The sequence below is a fragment of the Drosophila miranda genome, chromosome XR (assembly GCF_003369915.1).
Source record: "Drosophila miranda strain MSH22 chromosome XR, D.miranda_PacBio2.1, whole genome shotgun sequence".
Lineage (NCBI taxonomy): Eukaryota > Metazoa > Arthropoda > Insecta > Diptera > Drosophilidae > Drosophila > Drosophila miranda.
Window position 1 is genome coordinate 16,563,089 of NC_046674.1, and position 17,543 is coordinate 16,580,631.

A 17,543-nucleotide genomic window follows, 5' to 3' on the forward strand; every position below is an offset into this window, starting at 1 on the left:
GGTTCAGCCTGCCTACTCAGGTCATAGAATGCCGACGCCGTCAGCCCACAGTCTAATGTACGTAAGGGGGGTTCCAGTGGGTCGTACGTAACACCTTACTGGTCTCGGTGTTACGGGCGGTATAGTACCTACCAAGGCGCCTATGGCACCGATGGGTCCACTATAAAGGCTTATCCTGGGCATCCCGCGATGGCCGGGAATTTCATCCAGACGATAGTCGCTGGGGTTATACCGCCGCTTCTCGGTATCCAGCACCCCGTTAAAGGGTACGCCGCCGTAGCGCTGGGGTTGGCAGGAGGACAGCTCCGGGACCCGTTGTGTACCCGCTGGCCTCAGAAAGCGCCGATGTGCAGTGTGAGCCTCTAAATATCCCCATCAGTTCCACTTTGCCACATCCTATAGACCCGTGGTGAGGGGGCCGAAAAGTCGTGGTATACTTCTAGGATGTATGATGCAGCGCCATCTGCCGGTGCTCGTCTTCCTCTACGTGCTACGTAGCAGCACCCTCTGACGGTGGGACACGCCTCGATGAGTAGGCTATCGCCGTCTTGTAGCCCTGGTCAGCAGCTGTTGCTCTGATCAGACCTACAGAAAAACGTGGAGCTCATCCTAAAGAAGCTGGGGCAACTGGTGCATTATGTCGGGCCTTAAAACGGCCAACCGCATACTCGCGCGGTGCAGGCAACTCAGTTGCCTGACATGGCAACTCCGTCGCCATCCATCTTGGGCCGGTGAGAGGAGGAGAGAAACTCACCCCGGGAGCTTCGTGAGTGTTATGAGTGAGTTGGAGTTTGAGTGACAAACCCCAAATTAATTTAGCCATGGCAGATTGCTTTAAAATCCTGATTGACGACCTTCTTGGGTTTGGACACGGTCTGCTCGGGCCAGGAGTCCAGAGTAAAGCTCAGTAGGCATCGCGCCCATAGGGTAAGTATGGGTGGATGTACGCTCGCTTACCGTTGATCACTCTCTCTTTGAGTTATAGCCAGTCACTTCACTCAGTGGCTGCTACCGCCGACTCGGAAGAAAAGAACCACCAGCCTGGATCGGAGGCGGGCGCGACGAGGAGGAGCTCGACCAGCCCTGATAGCCAGAACGGTACCTCGTCAGCCCAGGGCCTATTCCAGCCCCGGCGGCTCCGCAGACACACGGAGCGCGGCGCAAACACAGGAGCAACGGAGGCGCGCGACCGACCCGGGTTTTTTTCACCACCGACTGCCTTCTTTCTATGTGTGTGTGTGTGTGTGTGTGTGGTTGCGTGGGTTTTTCCTATTTTCCATATAAAATGGTAAATTTTCTTTATGTGGCCTTTGTTAGTTTTTCCACCCATGCGAAATGCTTTCATACCGTCATCCCCCTGCACCCCCCCCGCACCCCCCGGCACCCCCTTCCTCCCTTTTAACTCTCGCATTTATTCAGCAAATTCTGCAAATGTATTTACAAGGAGCTCTTCTACGGCCGTGCCGCCGCCATGTTTGTTCGCTCGCAACCTCAAAAAAACTTTCTATACGCATTTTCCCCAAATTGCGTGGCATTTTCATCTTTTCAAAACCGACAAGTTTTTTGGCTTTTGAAAGGCATTCGAAGAGATAGCTCAGGCTCTCTCGCTTTTTGCTGTGGCATTTGCTTTTAGCTGAATTTCCCAATTGGTTTCCGCCCTGGATTTTAAAGCTTTAACTCCTGGATGGGATGGCTGGCTGGACGGAATGGCTGGCTGGACGGGATGGCTGGATGGCGCCTGTGCGCTCGCCCGGTGGCGTGTGCCTAATCAGGCAGCGTGTCCAAAGCTCGTTCATGCCTCAATGATGACATAAGCTTAACACTTGAGCGCCGCACGCAGCAGCAATCGTAGGGGAGGGGGGGGAACAACACTTCAAAGGTTCGTTGCACCCGCCGGCGGGAGGGGGAGGGGGCCGCGGACGGGGCCAATCGAGTGCATCAAAATGTAAAAATATACTCGTGTTCTTCAAATCATCGATCCCGAACAGCAGGCCATCAATCCTCATTGTTTTCCAGACATTTCCTGGAATACTTTCTACCCCACTTTCCCATTTCCCCTCTAACCCTCCTGTATATCTTCTTGGACCCCGTCGTGCAACCTTTTGGGCCATCAATCTTATCTATATCGTATCTTTAGCCAAACCACATCCTATCTCCAGCCCAAAGCCCTCTTTAGCAGCTTTTGTCTTTCCATTCTCTCTCTGTCTCTCTCTCTCTCTCTGGCCCCACATTTGGGGCACACACAGGTGGAGCGTTGGAGACAATGTTGGGCACAGGAACCAGGAACCACGACTCTAATGTGCAGCCCGTTTCGAGCCATTTTCTATTTTTATGTGCGCACAAAACTGTAAAAACAGAGTCTGGGCAAAATAAAAACGGGAAAAAGTTGGGTGCCTGGGGGGTGGGGGGGGCACCATAACGGTGGCCATAACAACACGGGGGCCAGAACGAGGGCCAGCGAGACAGCGAGACCAACGAACGACCAAGTTAACTGCATTTTAACGCGCTTTTCAATTTGGAACGGATATAATTTATAGACGACTGACTGGCGCGCCCCGCTTATGTGTCCCGGCTCCGAGTCCAGGTCCAGGTCCCGGGTCCGGGTCCGGGTCCACGTCCGAGGCGGATGCGGAGACGGCAGTCTGTTTGCTTGAAAATTGAACCTTGCGCTTGACTGCCTCCACTGAGGGATCCTCACAGCCTCGCTGGGGCTCTATCTGCCTGGCATATTTATCTAGATTTTGTTTTGGCCTCCAACCCCGCCCCGGCCCCGCCCCCGCCCCGCCTGCAAGGCTGTTAATGTGCAAAATTTAATAATAACGGCGGCGGTTAAAGAGTTTAATGCAAATGCAATTTAATGCAAGTTTTCCTCTGCCCCTTTGGACAGGTCCTCGCGCCACCCACGAGTCTGTTCTTAAAGACTCTCCTGCGAGGGCGGGGGCGAGGGCGACGGCGACTATTTTCTGGCCAAATTTGTCTATGACTGCAAGTGACTGCCTGTCTGCCACTCGTCTTCGTCTTGGTCCACCCGTTGCTGCCCCCGTTGCGGCCCCCTTGCTGCCCCTTTCCAGCCCCTTTGCTGTCCCTTTCCTGCCCCTTTCTAGCCCCTTTCTAGCCCCTTTCCTTCCCCTTTCTAGCCCCTTTCTAGCCCCCTTCCTGCCCTATTGCCATCCTCTGCTGATGTTGAACTTTTTCCACGCTTTTCTGGCGTTCCTTTTTCTTTTTTTTTCGGCTGTCCTGTCCAGCAACGCGAACATTTTCCACTCCTTTGCAGCCACTGTCTGCGTGCTTAAATTGAACAATAACCCTAAGTTGTCGTCCTCGAAATAATATTTTCTGTGCTCTCCCATGTTGATTTCTCTCATACAAAATGTGCGTCTGCCTCTCTCTCTCTCTCTCTGCGTCTCCCTGCTGCTCTGTCTGTCTGTCTCTTTCTTGGTCTACCTTTCTTATTCACTCGGCGAACAACAGCGAAAATCGCAAAGCAATCAAATAAAATTTGAATAAAAGATTTTTGTCTGCCGTTGATTTGCGAAAATCTACGAACAACAACGGGACTGGCAATGGCAATGCCTCGGTGGGGGGGGAGAGGGGAGTGATGGGAGGCGTTACAACTGAAAATGAGGGGCGGCAACTTGTGAGTTTTTCCCTTTGGGGGGGAGCCTCATATACATATGTGTCTGGCGGGTTTTACCAGGAAAATGTGAGTACAGTTTTGGCCAAGTTTTATTCAAATAAAGGCAAAGGAAAGCGTCTGCCGAAGGCATTCAAGAGGCGGGCAGGAGAAGCCTCGAATGAAGATTTATTTATAGTTTTCGCTGGACTTTAGTTAAGAGCTCAATTGTTCCGTTTTATTGGAATAAAGTGCACCGAAAAATACTCTTTTTTCACCCCCCTCTTTAATTCTTTAAAGCAAATTCTTTTAGCAACCAGTTGCCCCCCGAATTTGTGGCCGAAACTTGACCCTGAACCGAGTCGGAATTTATGTTGACATTGACCTTGACCAAAATATACTTGAAATGCAAATTAGTGGAGACCCAGAGACCCAGTCCCAGTCCCAGACCCGAACCTGGACCCAAATAAAAAACAAAAACTCATTATAAAGCGACCCAAAACAGAAGACACCGAACCCCGCCCCAAACCCCGCCCGAACCCCTGGGAACTTTGGTCTAATTTCATTTCATACCAAATTACACCCCCCCCTCCCCCCTCTCCCCTCCTACCGCCCCCAAAACGATGACGTCACCAAGGCGAAGAAGAAATACGGAAGCCAGGAGCCAAAACCTAATTAGCCACTTGCTGTCGTCGCCCTCCTCCCCCCCCCCCCTGTTCTCCCCCGCCGCCGCCGCCCTGCCATCATTTTCAGTGTCACGGGCGGGGGTGGAGGCAGCACCCCCCGCCCAGCGAAGGCTGACCCAAAGAAGGGACCAACTGTCCTTTGGCCAAAAGGAAAAGGCGGCGAAGAGAAAAAAAAGTTTATTAACACGCGAAAAAGGCCACAAAGAGAGAGAGGGAGAGAGGGGAGGAAGAGGGGGATATTTACGCATTGCACAGAGGAGGAGGATGAGGGGTGTGTGGGGGGTGGGGGTGGGGGATGACCTCGTTACGAAAGTGTTGAAAATGCCGCTGACCGCAAATTGAGGCTGCGATGCGCTGCGGCCCGGGGGTCAAAGTTTGCTGCAAGTGTCGGCCGCTAATATAATTAACACTCTCTCTCTCTCTCTCTTTCTCCCTCTCCCTTTCTCCCTCTCTCTCTCTTTCTCTTTCTCCCTCTCTCCCTCTCTCTCTGTCTCTCTCTGTGGTACTCTCTTTGCCAACCGCTCTCTTGCTCTCCCTCTCCCTCTCTCTCTCTCTCTGTGTGCGCCTCTCTCTATCTCTCTTTCTCTCTTTCTCGCCACCGAGGCGGCAGAGCAATTTGCCGTCACTTGGAACAGGCGCCCAGCAAACGCCAAAAGACGTCAAAAGTTTTTAATTAAATTTTGCTGCCGACTGGAGGCGTGGCTAGACGTGGCTGTGTATCTGTGTATCTGTGTGCGCTGTCCTTGCCCCTGAGCCGGAGCGTGTGTGTGTGTGTGTGCGAGTGCCGGGCTGTAGGTGTGAATGGGCCACAGAGTTGGCTGCCAAGAAGGTGGCAGGCGAACAGGAACTGAACCTGGAAATTATCCAAGGAGAAGGCAAGGACTTGAGGGGGGAGAGGGAGGGAATTTAACAATTAATGGAAGAGCGGCGACCTCTTGAGAGCTCTTGAGATGGATCATTTCTCTAGATGGACAGCCCAAAGGCGTTTCAAGGAGCAAAAAGTACACACTTAATCCTTGAAATACATTACACACGACTCTGGGCATCAATTACAAGAGTAACAGTGGCCGTAAACCCCATAATAATCCACCACTTGACTGGGGACGCTCCTGTAACACGCAATTACCATTCATTCGAGAGGGAGAGGGGCAGGGAAGAGGGGCAGGGGCAGGGGAGGGCAGGGCAGGGCTGCAATTAAAATGGCAAAATGGCAATCCCTCCGGCAGGCCTGACACACGGACAATGCAAATTAGCACTTATGCCGTTCGATTATTGCCAATTGCCAATCGATTGGCGGCGGCAGGGGCGACCCAAAACCGATGTCCTGTGTGGCAGGAGGCCCGTCCTTGGCCCTACCCTCTCGAGGGTATCTGTTGCGAGGCATTTGCATAATTTGCATATAATTCTCTGTCGCACAGTTAGAAAAATATCCGCATGACAAAAGCCAGGACAGGCAGGACAGGCAGGACAGGCCTGCCGCCTGGAGACAGCGAAAGGGTTCGCTCTTGCGGCGTGTGAAAATTTCAAGACAGCTGCCACGAATGCCGCTCCTTCACACACCTTCGGAGCACAACCTTCCATTATCCTTCGACTGCAGTCTATAAATATCCAGGCTCTGGCATTGACAGGCTCCGCTGCGGCGGTTAAAACTTTTCCACGCGGCCAAAGTTTTCACGCAGCGACAGCTTAAAACAATAAAAAGTAGCCCCCCCCCGGAAAAACAGGGAAAAGGGCAAGGGGCAAGGGGCAGGGGGCAAGGGGCAATGGGGCAAACAAAGTTAGCGAATCATTTGGCATTTTGCGACAACTTGCCGAAGCATTTAAAGTTTTGGCTGCCACGAAAATGAACTACGTGGCGGAAAATGACACCCAAGACTGTCCGAAACGGGTCAAGGGGGGGGGATATGGCCAGATCTAGGGACAAGAAGTGATCCCTAATGAATGGAAAGCAGTTTTAGAAAGGAGAAGAACAGGCCAGGGCTAGCTCGGGGCCGCCTTTCGCCATGAAGCCACAGCTGGAAGCCGCAGCCAAAAGGCAACCTGTAGGCCCCAACCGCACCGCTGCACCGCTGCACCGCTGCACCGCTGCACCGCACAGTTGAGCAAATTTCAATTTCAGGCATCATAAACTCGCGTCGAGAATTGCCGAAATTGAAATGGGCCCGAGACAAAGGCACATATCGGTTGGTTGGCTCGCTGATTCGGATGCCAATTAACACGCCATAAAACCGGGAGTCGACTCGAGTGGAGTGGAGCTACGGCAAACGGTAGCGCATTGCAATTAGCCAGGCTAATTAAGTCGCGCCCATGAATAGGTAGGAGCCGAAAACGTGGCTTATAATGAGCCAATTTGCATGTTTAAGAGCGCATTAAGGCATTAAGGCATTAAGCATTAAGGCATTAAGGCATTCAATGCCTTCCACTGTCAAACAGAAGGCAAAGAGGCCATTGCGTTCCATTGCATTCCAGGGCTAAACAGGAATCCCCCCCCCCCCCCTCGGGGATGGCCTATAAATTTCGGCACTCGGCCATGTCCAAATATGTGGCTGCCACATGCAACCCCCATGTGAGGGGCGATTCCTTTCCGTTGCAGACATTCGTTTGGCCAAAACAAAAGCAGGGAACAGGGGGCAGGGGGGCAGGGGGCAGTCACATTTGGGCCAGTGGCTATTTGGCCAGCCATTTGTCTGCCGCAGACACAGCGATGACGATACCAAATGACGACGGGGCGTGCATTTTGTTTGCCGAGAAACCCAAAAGGGGAAACGGCAATGGTTTTTGTTGCTTTGTTTTTTTTGGGGGGATGGGGGGGGAAGCCAACTTATGATTAATTGCCCCTTGCAGGCGCCGGTCCAACCTCCATTTGAAGACCAAAGACCCAAGAACTTCACTTGTTAATGCAAAAAAATTAACGCAAATTATTTCAACGCATGCTGCAAATGATGGCCTCCCCGGGGGGCGTGACGGTGGGGCAAAGAACCGTATTTAGTTGGTAATTAAAATTGATGCGAGAGAGCGGAAAGCGAAAAAAAAAGGTTGCCATGGAAAAGGTCTTTAAAGACGATCAGCAGATTAAATGCTTAAATGCTTAAAAGCCACAACGCAAGATGCCTCAAATGATTGGCTACACCCGTGCCCCCCGTGCCCCCGTGCCCCCCCGTTCGGTGGCCAATTGAATCATCATTATTGGAACCATTGAGGGCCTCGCTCCCACTTCAGATCGCTGAATGGAGCTGCACTTCAGCCGGCAGACGGCAAGCTGGTTACTAATTTTTTGCAATTGTATCTACGGGATATCCCATCCAGAGCTGCCACTTGTAATTGTATCAATGCTTGAAGCAGCGGCAACGGCAGCGGCAGCGGCAGCGGCAGCTCCCAATCAACCGCACTAATGAAGCCCATTCAAAGTGCAATGATATACTATACTCGTATCTAACCAGCAGCCCCCCCCCCCGCACCCCCCCTACTACGGCTTGGCGTCGATTTTAATGGGCGCGAATATTAATGAAATTTCCATTGCATTTGGCCAGGCCAAAAGAAGCAGCAAGGGAGAGAGAGGGAGATAGAGAGAGAGAGAGCTGGAATACTCTTGTCAGCATAATTATGAGCCAGCCCCTCCCTCCGCCCCCCTGCTGGCGATGAATGTCTATCCAGCCATCCATCCATCTATCTATCTCCTGCTGCTGCGATTTTTCTGTAATTATTTGAATACCCTGGAGGGAGGGGGGGGTTGATGGTTCCAAGGCTCCTTCGCACAGGGTATCAAATGTGGCCAGGTTTGTTTTCCATATTTGCAATATGGTGGGAGAAGGGGGTTGGGGGCGTGGCAGCGGCCATGCGAAACCCTCTTTTGGGCAGCGTTTCGCGCCAAAGTTAAAGTGCAGCTGTGGCTGTGGCTGTGGCTGTGGCAGTGGCTGCCTCTGTGTTGCATGCTTCAATGCATATCCACTTGCCGAGCAGCCAACCAAGAGCTCGAGGGGCAGTGGCAAAATGGAGTTGTTGTTGCTGCCGCTGCCGCTGCCGCCGCCGCCGCTGTTGTGGCAATACCTTGAAGTACGAGAATTATTTTCGCTTTTCTTTATTTCCATGTTGCCATAATTGCGTCGTCGTCTCCCTGCCCCTCGCCTGCTGCAATTCTTTCATCAAAGTGCGCCTCATCAGCGTGGAAAAAAAACTGCTCCCCATCTGCGAGGGGGGGTGGGGGGAGGGGAAAACCTCTTCATACACTTCTCTCTCTCTCTCTCTCTCTCGCTGGTTCGCTTTTCCGCGCGGTAATTAAAGCAAACTGTGAATTTTTTTCGGCGCTTTTCAGAGCTGTAATTAAAAATGGCAAAAGTTTTGTTTTTGTTTTTTTGCTTTTTTTCCCTCGCCTTTTGTTGCATGCAACAGCGGCAGCCAGTACCCTGTGTGTGTGTGGGAAAAAAACCGCGTCAAAAGCAACGGAAATGCAATGGAACGGACTCTCGACCCTCATCCCGATTCAGACCCCCCCCCCTGCCCCCCTGCCCCCCAGGAGTCCTTTGCTCCAGGGCCCTTGTCTGAGGAGGGGCCTTGGCTGGGTTTTCCATCTCCACTTCCTTCACATTTGTGCAGTTTCTCTCTCTGTTTTTTTTTTCTCCCTGGCATTGATATGGCAAAAGTTGTTGGATTGCTGTTGTTTCATTGGCGCTATGGGATTTATGGGGTTCCGTCTAGTTATGACCGCAAAATCAGCTTAAAGCCAAAGGCGGCCACAAGGGCTTAAGGCAGGCGACTATTTTGGCGGGGACTTTAAGGCAAGACAATAGAGGCCTCCAAAGGCCGCATCAATCAATACCCTTTCGCCATCATTTACATCCAATCAGTCGGTGTCCTTCCCGCTGTCAGTGCCGACACTTGTTAAGAAACCTCTCACCTCCCAGGAGCCCAAAAAGCCAAACCGTCAATCAGCGGAGCCCAAAAGGAAACGTCTCTGACTGCCAACTAGCCATAAATATGAGTGCGAGTGCGGTTTGGGGCCGAAATACAAATTAAATTAAGCAACGAGGAGGCGGGAGAGGGGAGACGGGAGATGGGAGGCGAGAGATGGGAGACGGGAGACAGGAGACTGGAGACAGGAGACAAAAGGCAGACGCAGACGCAGACGCAGACGCAGACTTGCAGCAATTTACAGAAAAACTGCCAACAAATCAAATTGCCATAAAACCCAGGAAAAAGGAGCGGCAGGAGATCTCAATGCTCTCTGGCCAGGCCAATTCCCGCGTTGACAATTGCGGTGGCGGTGGCGGTGGAGGAGGCGGCGGTGGCGGTTGGCTGCTGAGTAAATAATTTCGTCTTGGCCATAAAAAGGCTGACAAAGAGCCAGTCAAGGAACCAGGAGGGGAGGGGGGGGAGCAGGCCAGTGGATCAGGCCTGTCAATTGCTTGGGAGATTGATGCCCCTGGATAATAGCGACGCGAACAATTTGCGGACGACAACACGCCACAATCTCAGAGCCAGAGGCTCAGAGGCAGACTCCAGCGGTGGTCCCTGCCACAGAGAAAAAGAGACAACTGAATGACAACTCTTTAGCCTGTCTCCACCAGAGAGAGACGACTCTCCTCTCCACACTCCACACTCTCCTTAGCGACGCGGTAACGGGATTTCTTGAGCAAGTTATTTGCCCAAAAATGGTCAACGACCGGCGGCGGCGGCTGCAAAACGGACGAAGTGTTGACGTGGCTCAGACGGGTGACAACGGCGCATGCGTGACACCCCCAGAGACAGGGAGACCGCAGTCCAGCGGCCGCCGAAGGTGGGGGGCAATCACAGAAAGACGCAGCAGCCACAGATGGAGCTGGGGCAAAGGAACAATTGGGGAATGTTGTCGTGTCGCTGGAACTGATATGGTAAACAATCCAATGGCAATCCTCCTGGACTCCTGGACTCCGACTTGGACTTGCGACAAATTTCCCATCTGTCCCCAGCTCAATTAGCCATCAAGATCGGGGGCTGACTGGCTGACTCCATCGTCTCTTCGGTGTGGAACAGCTGCGGCTAGACAGACCTAGACAAAGGCCGCATTGTTCTTGCCACAGGATGCAATAAAACGCAGTCAAAGCAGGTGCATGCCCCATTCCCATCTGTAGCTTGAACTCTTGCACTCCTTCTCTCCCGTCTCTCCCCCATTTCCCATCAAATGCTGGGGCCAGCGCCAGGGCCAGGGCGTTCTCTCAACATGTTGCCAAGTCATTAACTTGAGCCTGTTTCTGGCTCCTTTGTTGCCTGTTTGTGATTACACCAGGGCTATGGCTATGGCGGGGGGGGGGCGGGGCGGCAACAAAAGGCGGCCAGGACATGGACATGGACATGGATATGTCGCTGCTGTTGCCTGTTGTTGCGCCTTGAGCGTTTAGGCCATTTGAAAATTGCAGCAACAGCAGCAGGGTTGCAAGCAGTGGAGCCACCACTTTGGCCAGCCCTCTTGCCTCATTCCATCTCTGTCCCTGTCCCTGTCTCTGTCCCTCTCTCCGTCTCGTTCTGTTCGTGCCACCAGCGGCAGCGCCATTGTCTCGTCTCTGTATGCGTTTCTTGCTCATGTGCGAATTTTTTTATGGCTTAAAGAAAACAACCCCCAAGTGGCACCGAGTGGCAGACACACACACATGGACACACACACGTGTGTGTGTGTGTGTGTGTGTGTGTGGCAATGTCAACTGGGGCGTCTACAAGCTGCTAAGTGCACTTGCCCAGCATTTCTTTTTCTTTGCCACATCTAATGGGCGTGTGTGGGGCATGGGGTGGCGGAGGGGGGGATTGAATGAATACATAATGCCCTGCACTTGAGGCGGACGTCGTCTCCGACTCTTCTTTCCTTCTTTGCGACAAAAGCAAGCGGCTAATTCAGATGCCAGCCCCACAGCCCCCCCCCAAGCCTTTGAATCCCCTCCTCCAGGGCCCGAGTCCGTCAGATAAATGCATTCTCTAAATGTTGCAAAAACCCAGGCCACTCTCACTCTTACGTGCAACCCTTCCACGCCTCCTTGGAGTGCTTGTCCTTGTGTGTGTGTGTGTGTGTGTGTGTGTGTGCCTTCCGTTGCCAGTCGGCCGGAAAGTAATTAAAATCTGCGCTTAAGTGCAGCTCTTCAAAATGCAGGCTGCAACAAAAAAAAACACAAAAATTCACAAGAAATGGAAACAGTAGAAGGAAAGGCAGTGTGGGGGGGGGGGGGTTCTAAGAGGCGTAGAGGGCTTGTGGTGGTGGGGGGGTGCAGCGCTTTCTTAAATCCGCCAGAAAATAGTGAATAATTTGGAACGAACTAAAGCCCTGCCACTTGGGAGGCGACCTCTGGAGTCTAGGAAATCTAAACGCCGAAAATGGAAAGCATAGAAAATAGAGAACATCGAAAATATCCTTGATAGTCTTTCAACGGCCCACTAGCGCCATCTGTGCGGCCGAAAAACCGTTCCCACCGCCTTAGCACGGACACACCTCCACTGGGAACAGTCCGTGGAACATCGCACGGCCGCCACACACACCACCACAAACCAGGGGCGATGGAGTGCTCGTCGCATGCGATGAGAACATCGCATGAGTGGCGGCTCAAGTGCTACCCCTGCGGAGTGAAACTCAAGTGCTACCCCTCCCGAAAAGAACTCAACTCAAGAGCGAACGGAGGGGCAACACGAAGAACGAGTGCAACTCCGAACAGCCCTGCGCCTCAGTCCTTGCTGTGGCACTGAGGCCGTCTATGTATTAGCCATCCTGACAGCTGTGCTAATTAATCCAAAAGTTGCAATTGAACAGAGGAATAAATGAATAAAGAATTGCCATTGGGGTTGAGGGGGGGGAGTACATAGGAAGTGCGCAGGAGAGTGTCCCGTCCCCCCAAAGGGAACTTGTTCTGCCTTCAGACTGTATTCAAAATTGAATAATACAGATTTTATAGCTTTATTACACGTCAAGTGCTAGGGAAAATGATAATAATTTTTATATAATATTATGATATTAGGATTTTCATGGAAACATCTTAAAAGACTAATCGATTGTGCGAATCTGAACTTCAGGAACAGGTTTAGGTACAGATCAATGCCGACGAGCAAGCCCCTCAATGGTTCTGCTGGTGTCTTGCACTTTTCCATCCTGACCCTTGATCGAATTTGAGCGCATGATAATGGGGCTTTTCTTTGTCCATAGCACCAATCAGCACTTTCGGATGAGCGGACTATTCGAATGAGAGACGAGACAAAGTAGATCAAAGCATTCTTGATTTTGTTTACATTTTCTATGGGATATTTGGATAATATTTGGTCTTAAAAAAATACTAAAATCGCGACTAAAAAATGGCGGGTAGTGGCAGGAAGATGAAAAATACTTCACCACCATTTCGCTTACATACTAAATATACAAAAATAATTATATAAAAATTGGACGAGCCGTTTTGGGAGGAGTTCAAACACAAAAACCGTGACACGAGATTTCTATATATTAAAATTTAAAGATATCATTTAATAACTTTAGCCAAAGATTTATTTAATTTATTTTGTATTCATTCCCAGCGCTACAAGCTTAAACTTTTAATCATTATATATTATAAATATTATTATTATTTTATTATATATTAAAATGATTTACTTAAATCAAAGACTTGGCCATATATATTTAACATTTTTATGATATATTTTTATAAGCTTACATTATATTCCTGCTAATTTAAATTTCTTTTATTGTGTTTTTTTAATTTTTTGTAATTTCTATAAATTATTTTCTAATATTATTTGTATTGATTTCTTAAAAACTCTTTCCTCCCGAGCAAATCCTTTGAGTCCTGGGCCATACGTTTTTTTTGCTGCCAGGTAAATCGTTTCTAAACTTTGAAAAATTTATTTAATTTATTATTTATTAGTTTATTTATTATTTATTATAATTATAATTATTATTATTTTATTATATATTAAAATTATTTACTTAAATCAAAGACTTGGCCATAAATATTTAACATTTTTATGATCTATTTTTATAAGCTTACATTATATTCCTGCTAATTTAAATTTCTTTTATTGGGTTTTTTAATTTTTTGTAATTTCTATAAATTATTTTCTAATATTATTTGTATTGATTTCTTAAAAACTTTTTCCTCTCGAGCAAATCCTTTGAGTCCGTTTTTTTTGCTGCCAGGTAAATCGTTTCTAAACTTTGAAAAATCATTTAAAGAAATCACAAAACCCTAAAATATGAATTCCAACTTTCTTTACATAATTCAATCGTTTGAAGCGAGAAATTATTGTAATGCCCGTGGACCTGTGGATATCTGGATTAATTTCAACTTTATTTCATTGGCGAAGGCGAAGTGCTCCCTCGACGGAGAAATGCCAAAGAGTTTTCAATATGTTGCAAACATTTTCTACATTTCCAAAAAGTTTTTCCTGCCAGCCGCACGCCGCAGCTGGCGGGGCAAAAGTTGCCAGTGGCAAGAACAAAAAAAAAACACACACACACAAGCCCCAACCGAGCCCAGAGAAAATCTTCACCATCCGTCCGTATCCGTATCCCGTATCCTGCATTCGCTTCGGGCACAAGCTCAATTCTCAAATGCAAGCTGCAAATGAGCAAAAAATTGTCAGTCCACCAGGAGGGGGGCTGGGGGACTGGGGGACTGGGGAAAACTGTGAAAATTGAAATGAAAATTACCCATTGTGGCAGAAGCAACAGCAGCAGCGGCAGCGGCAGCGGCAGCGGCATTTCAATTTGAGCTGCCATTTTGCACGTGCCCCGAGAAGGATTCCTTGGCTTCCTTTCTTCATTTGCCTCGTCCTTGTCCGGTCCCCTCCCCCCCTTTATGGTCCATGGATGGGCTGCCTGGGCACTGCCCCCCCCACCCATAATCTTGGCCAAATGCCGTCGTCGACGTCTTGCACTTTATTCATGGCCCTGGTCCACGTCCGACTTTATTAGTTATTTTCCGCTCAATTTGTGTTCTCTGGGAGGCAGGATAACAAGAAAAATTATTTTCATTTCATTCAACACATTCATGATGGCCCCCAAGAATGTCCTTCGTGGAGCTACCACCACACCTTTTCCCGCCTTTAGCGCCCGGACAGAGACATCTTTTGTTGCAATTCACGTTGATTAGCGCCCGATGAAGGTCGCAGTCCGTGCACGCCACCTCCTCCCCCTCCTACCCCTCCAGTCCCGGCCTGGGAACCCACTCAGCTGCCGACTGGGATTGGGAGGGGGAGTGAAAAGTTGACGGCTAATTACATTGGCAGTCGGTAGCTGTTTGAAAAGTTTACGCACAATTATCAACACTCTTCGAGGCGTCGCATGATGGGGCACAAAAACTTAACAGACACGCCCCAAAAGTCCCTGCCATATAAATGGAGCCGACGGCGCGTAACCACAAATAGTTCCTGACCAGCTTTTAACGTGGAAAACTTCACCGAAAAGATGACCGACCAAGAACAGGAGCCGGACACGGCCCGAACCTTTAAGGACATGATGAGGGTCCCAGTTCAGTTTTACCGGACCATTGGCGAGGACATCTACGCCCATCGGTCGACCAGTGCGTGGAGATCGCTGCTGCTGAAGGTCTACCTGTACGGGGGCTTCATCAACTTTAATCTGCTGGTGATCGGGGAGCTGGTGTTCTTCTACAAGTCCATACAGGACTTCGAGACCGTCCGCCTGGCCATTGCCGTGGCTCCGTGCATCGGCTTCTCCCTGGTGGCCGACTTCAAGCAGTTCGCGATGGCCTACTACAAGGGCACCCTGGTCCGGATGCTCGACGAGCTGGAGGAGATGCACCCGAAGACCCTCGAGCGGCAGCGCGCCTACCGGATGCCCGACTTTGAGCGCACCATGAAGCGGGTGATCAGCATCTTCACGTTCCTGTGCCTGGCCTACACCACCACCTTCTCGTTCTACCCGGCCCTCAAGGCCTCCGTGAAGTTCAACCTGCTCGGCTACGAGACCTTCGACCGCAACTTCGGCTTCCTCATCTGGTTCCCCTTCGACGCGACCAGCAGCAATCTGGTCTACTGGATCGTCTACTGGGACATTGCCCACGGGGCGTACCTGGCCGGGATCGCCTTCCTCTGCGCCGATCTGCTGCTGATCGTGGTCATCACCCAGATCTGCATGCACTTCGACTACGTCTCCAGGCGGCTGGAGGAGCACCCGTGCGAGCCGGACAGGGACAGGGAGAACATCGAGTTCCTTGTCTGGATCGTCCGCTACCACAACAAGTGCCTCACGTGAGTGTGCCCCCCCCCCTCCCCCAATGGTCCTGCGTCCTCTGATTATCCCTGACTATCGCCGGACAGCCTCTGCGAGCACGTGAACAATCTGTACAGCTTCTCGCTGCTGCTCAACTTCCTGATGGCCTCCATGCAGATCTGCTTCATTGCCTTTCAGGTCACCGAGTCGACCGTGGAGGTGATCATCATCTACTGCATATTCCTGATGACCTCGATGGTGCAGGTGTTTCTGGTCTGCTACTACGGCGACACCTTGATCGCAACGGTGGGGTCTGCTCTTCGTGGTCTTCCCTTCCCTCGGTACTGATCCTCTTCTTTCTAGAGCCTGCGAGTGGGCGACGCTGCCTACAATCAGAAGTGGTTTCAGTGCAGCAAAACCTACTGCCAAATGCTCAAGATGCTGATCATGCGCAGCCAGAGGCCGGCCTCGATCAGGCCGCCCACATTCCCCCCCATCTCACTGGTCACCTACATGAAGGTGAGGCTGGGCTTATGGCTTATGCACATCAGTTTTGTGAGCTCTTCTTGGTTCTATTTAGGTCATCAGCATGTCGTATCAGTTCTTTGCCCTGCTGAGGACCACCTACAATGCCGATTGAAGGGCGGCGCCCCAACGGAGCCCTGGAGCCCCACCTGCCTTTCGTCAATCGGGCAGATGACAGCAAGATTCGAACTTAATGATGCCCTCGACACGCTTTGATAATATTTAATTAAAAATCGTATTTAAAATTAATAAGCTTAAATGGAAACCAATAGCGCCTGGCCGAGCACAAACCGAATGCCGGCAAATCCCGCACAGCACAGACTCCAGGTTTTTTTCAAAAGGAATATTACATCACCAACAAAAAATCAACAAAAAACTGTTATGCAAAGGACCTCCCCCCACCCCCAGCCCCCTCCTATAGAGCCTCCATCCATTTGATGGTGCTCCATTGGCCTCTCCCCAAGAGCGACCTGGTAATAAAAGGAACAACATAAAACGCAATCACAATCATCGACAATAATCTGGCAGCAGCAACAACCAAAAAAATCAAAAAAAAAAAAAAGAACATGAAAAAGCATGAAAAAAAAAACAGAGAAATGCTTATTATAAAATTTCACAGTTTTTCAATGAGCAAAAATGAAGGCAAACACAGGAGGAGATTCTTTTGGGAGTGTGGGGGGGGGGGGGGGGGGGGCGGCTGAGGGTGGTGTGTGCTGTGCTGTGGTGTGGCAGGAATGGCAATGGCTTTTCAAAATCATAATGGCAGCTAGTAACAAGAGTTTTGTGTACAAACAGATGGGGTGGGGGTACAAAAAATATTCCACCGATCGGTGGGGAGCAGAGGAGTCCTCTGGAGCTGGCAAATACCACGTCAGCAGGGGCTCTGGCCCTGGGCCCCTCCCCCCCCCTCCTAGGACTCCGATGTGCACGTCACGCGCGACCACTTATAAAAACCTTGGCCACCCAGCACACCCCCCCTCACCGTCACCCTACGCCCATCCGGAGTTGGCCCCCGCTCTCTGGCTCGTTGCATTTTCCCTTAACAGGCCGTTAGTCGTTATTATTTTGGTCCATTGACGCTGCGGGCCAGGGCTATATACACAAGTAGCAGAAGGAGCAGGAGCCGTGGCAGTGGCAGTGGCAGGAGGCACGTGGAACGAGTCCTGTTCACTATGTACATAATAATGGCTCCTGCATATATAGAAGAGCAGAGCAGAGCAAGGCCAGAACAGGGAAGGCCAACGGCAGTGCAGGCAGAGTTCACATTATGTACGAGTGCCACCCCCGAGAAGCAGTGCCAGGAGCAGGGAGCAGGGACCAGGGAGCAGGGAGCAGGCAGTCGTAGTCGTAGCCATAGCCGGACCCGGGCACAGCCACCCTCATTGACGTTGATGTCCCGTATTGGAATCGCGTTCGTTTCGTTTCGTTTCGTCCTGGTCCTTGTCCTCATCATCATCAGGAGGATGCTGGCCGGAGGAGGAGGACGAGGAGGAGGAGGGGGAGGGGCTTTTCAGTGGAAGCGCACTCTCGACAAGGCACCACCGGG

At 50.8% G+C, this 17,543-nt stretch overlaps 1 protein-coding gene and 1 long non-coding RNA gene across 4 annotated transcripts; both read left to right on the top strand.

Moving 5' to 3' along the window:
- The first annotated feature begins 588 nt into the window (after nucleotides 1-588).
- Nucleotides 589-1,220, top strand: LOC117186449. Of its 3 annotated transcripts, none has more exons than XR_004471524.1 (3): nucleotides 589-779; nucleotides 820-927; nucleotides 986-1,220. It is a non-coding gene; the product is annotated as an uncharacterized LOC117186449 (long non-coding RNA). The 3 variants fall into 3 exon arrangements; XR_004471525.1 differs by having other exon boundaries at nucleotides 590-766; XR_004471523.1 differs by having other exon boundaries at nucleotides 591-779; nucleotides 829-927.
- A 12,477-nt stretch (nucleotides 1,221-13,697) lies between these two features.
- LOC108152817 (odorant receptor 67c) lies at nucleotides 13,698-16,500 on the top strand. Its single transcript, XM_017282405.2, has 4 exons — nucleotides 13,698-15,510; nucleotides 15,580-15,778; nucleotides 15,836-15,991; nucleotides 16,053-16,500. Exons 1-4 carry the CDS (start codon nucleotides 14,705-14,707, stop codon nucleotides 16,110-16,112), a joined length of 1,221 nt encoding a protein of 406 aa, XP_017137894.1. The 5' UTR covers nucleotides 13,698-14,704; the 3' UTR covers nucleotides 16,113-16,500.
- Nucleotides 16,501-17,543: the final 1,043 nt, after the last annotated feature.

What these genes read in the sequence shown, in the direction of transcription:
- LOC108152817 (XM_017282405.2), top strand. Translation starts at nt 14,705, where the DNA reads ATGACCGACCAAGAACAGGAGCCGGACACGGCCCGAACCTTTAAGGAC. An exon ending in TACCACAACAAGTGCCTCAC is followed by an intron (nt 15,511 to 15,579) that starts GTGAGTGTGCCC and finishes ATCGCCGGACAG; the next exon opens with CCTCTGCGAGCACGTGAACA. An exon ending in CACTGGTCACCTACATGAAG is followed by an intron (nt 15,992 to 16,052) that starts GTGAGGCTGGGC and finishes GGTTCTATTTAG; the next exon opens with GTCATCAGCATGTCGTATCA.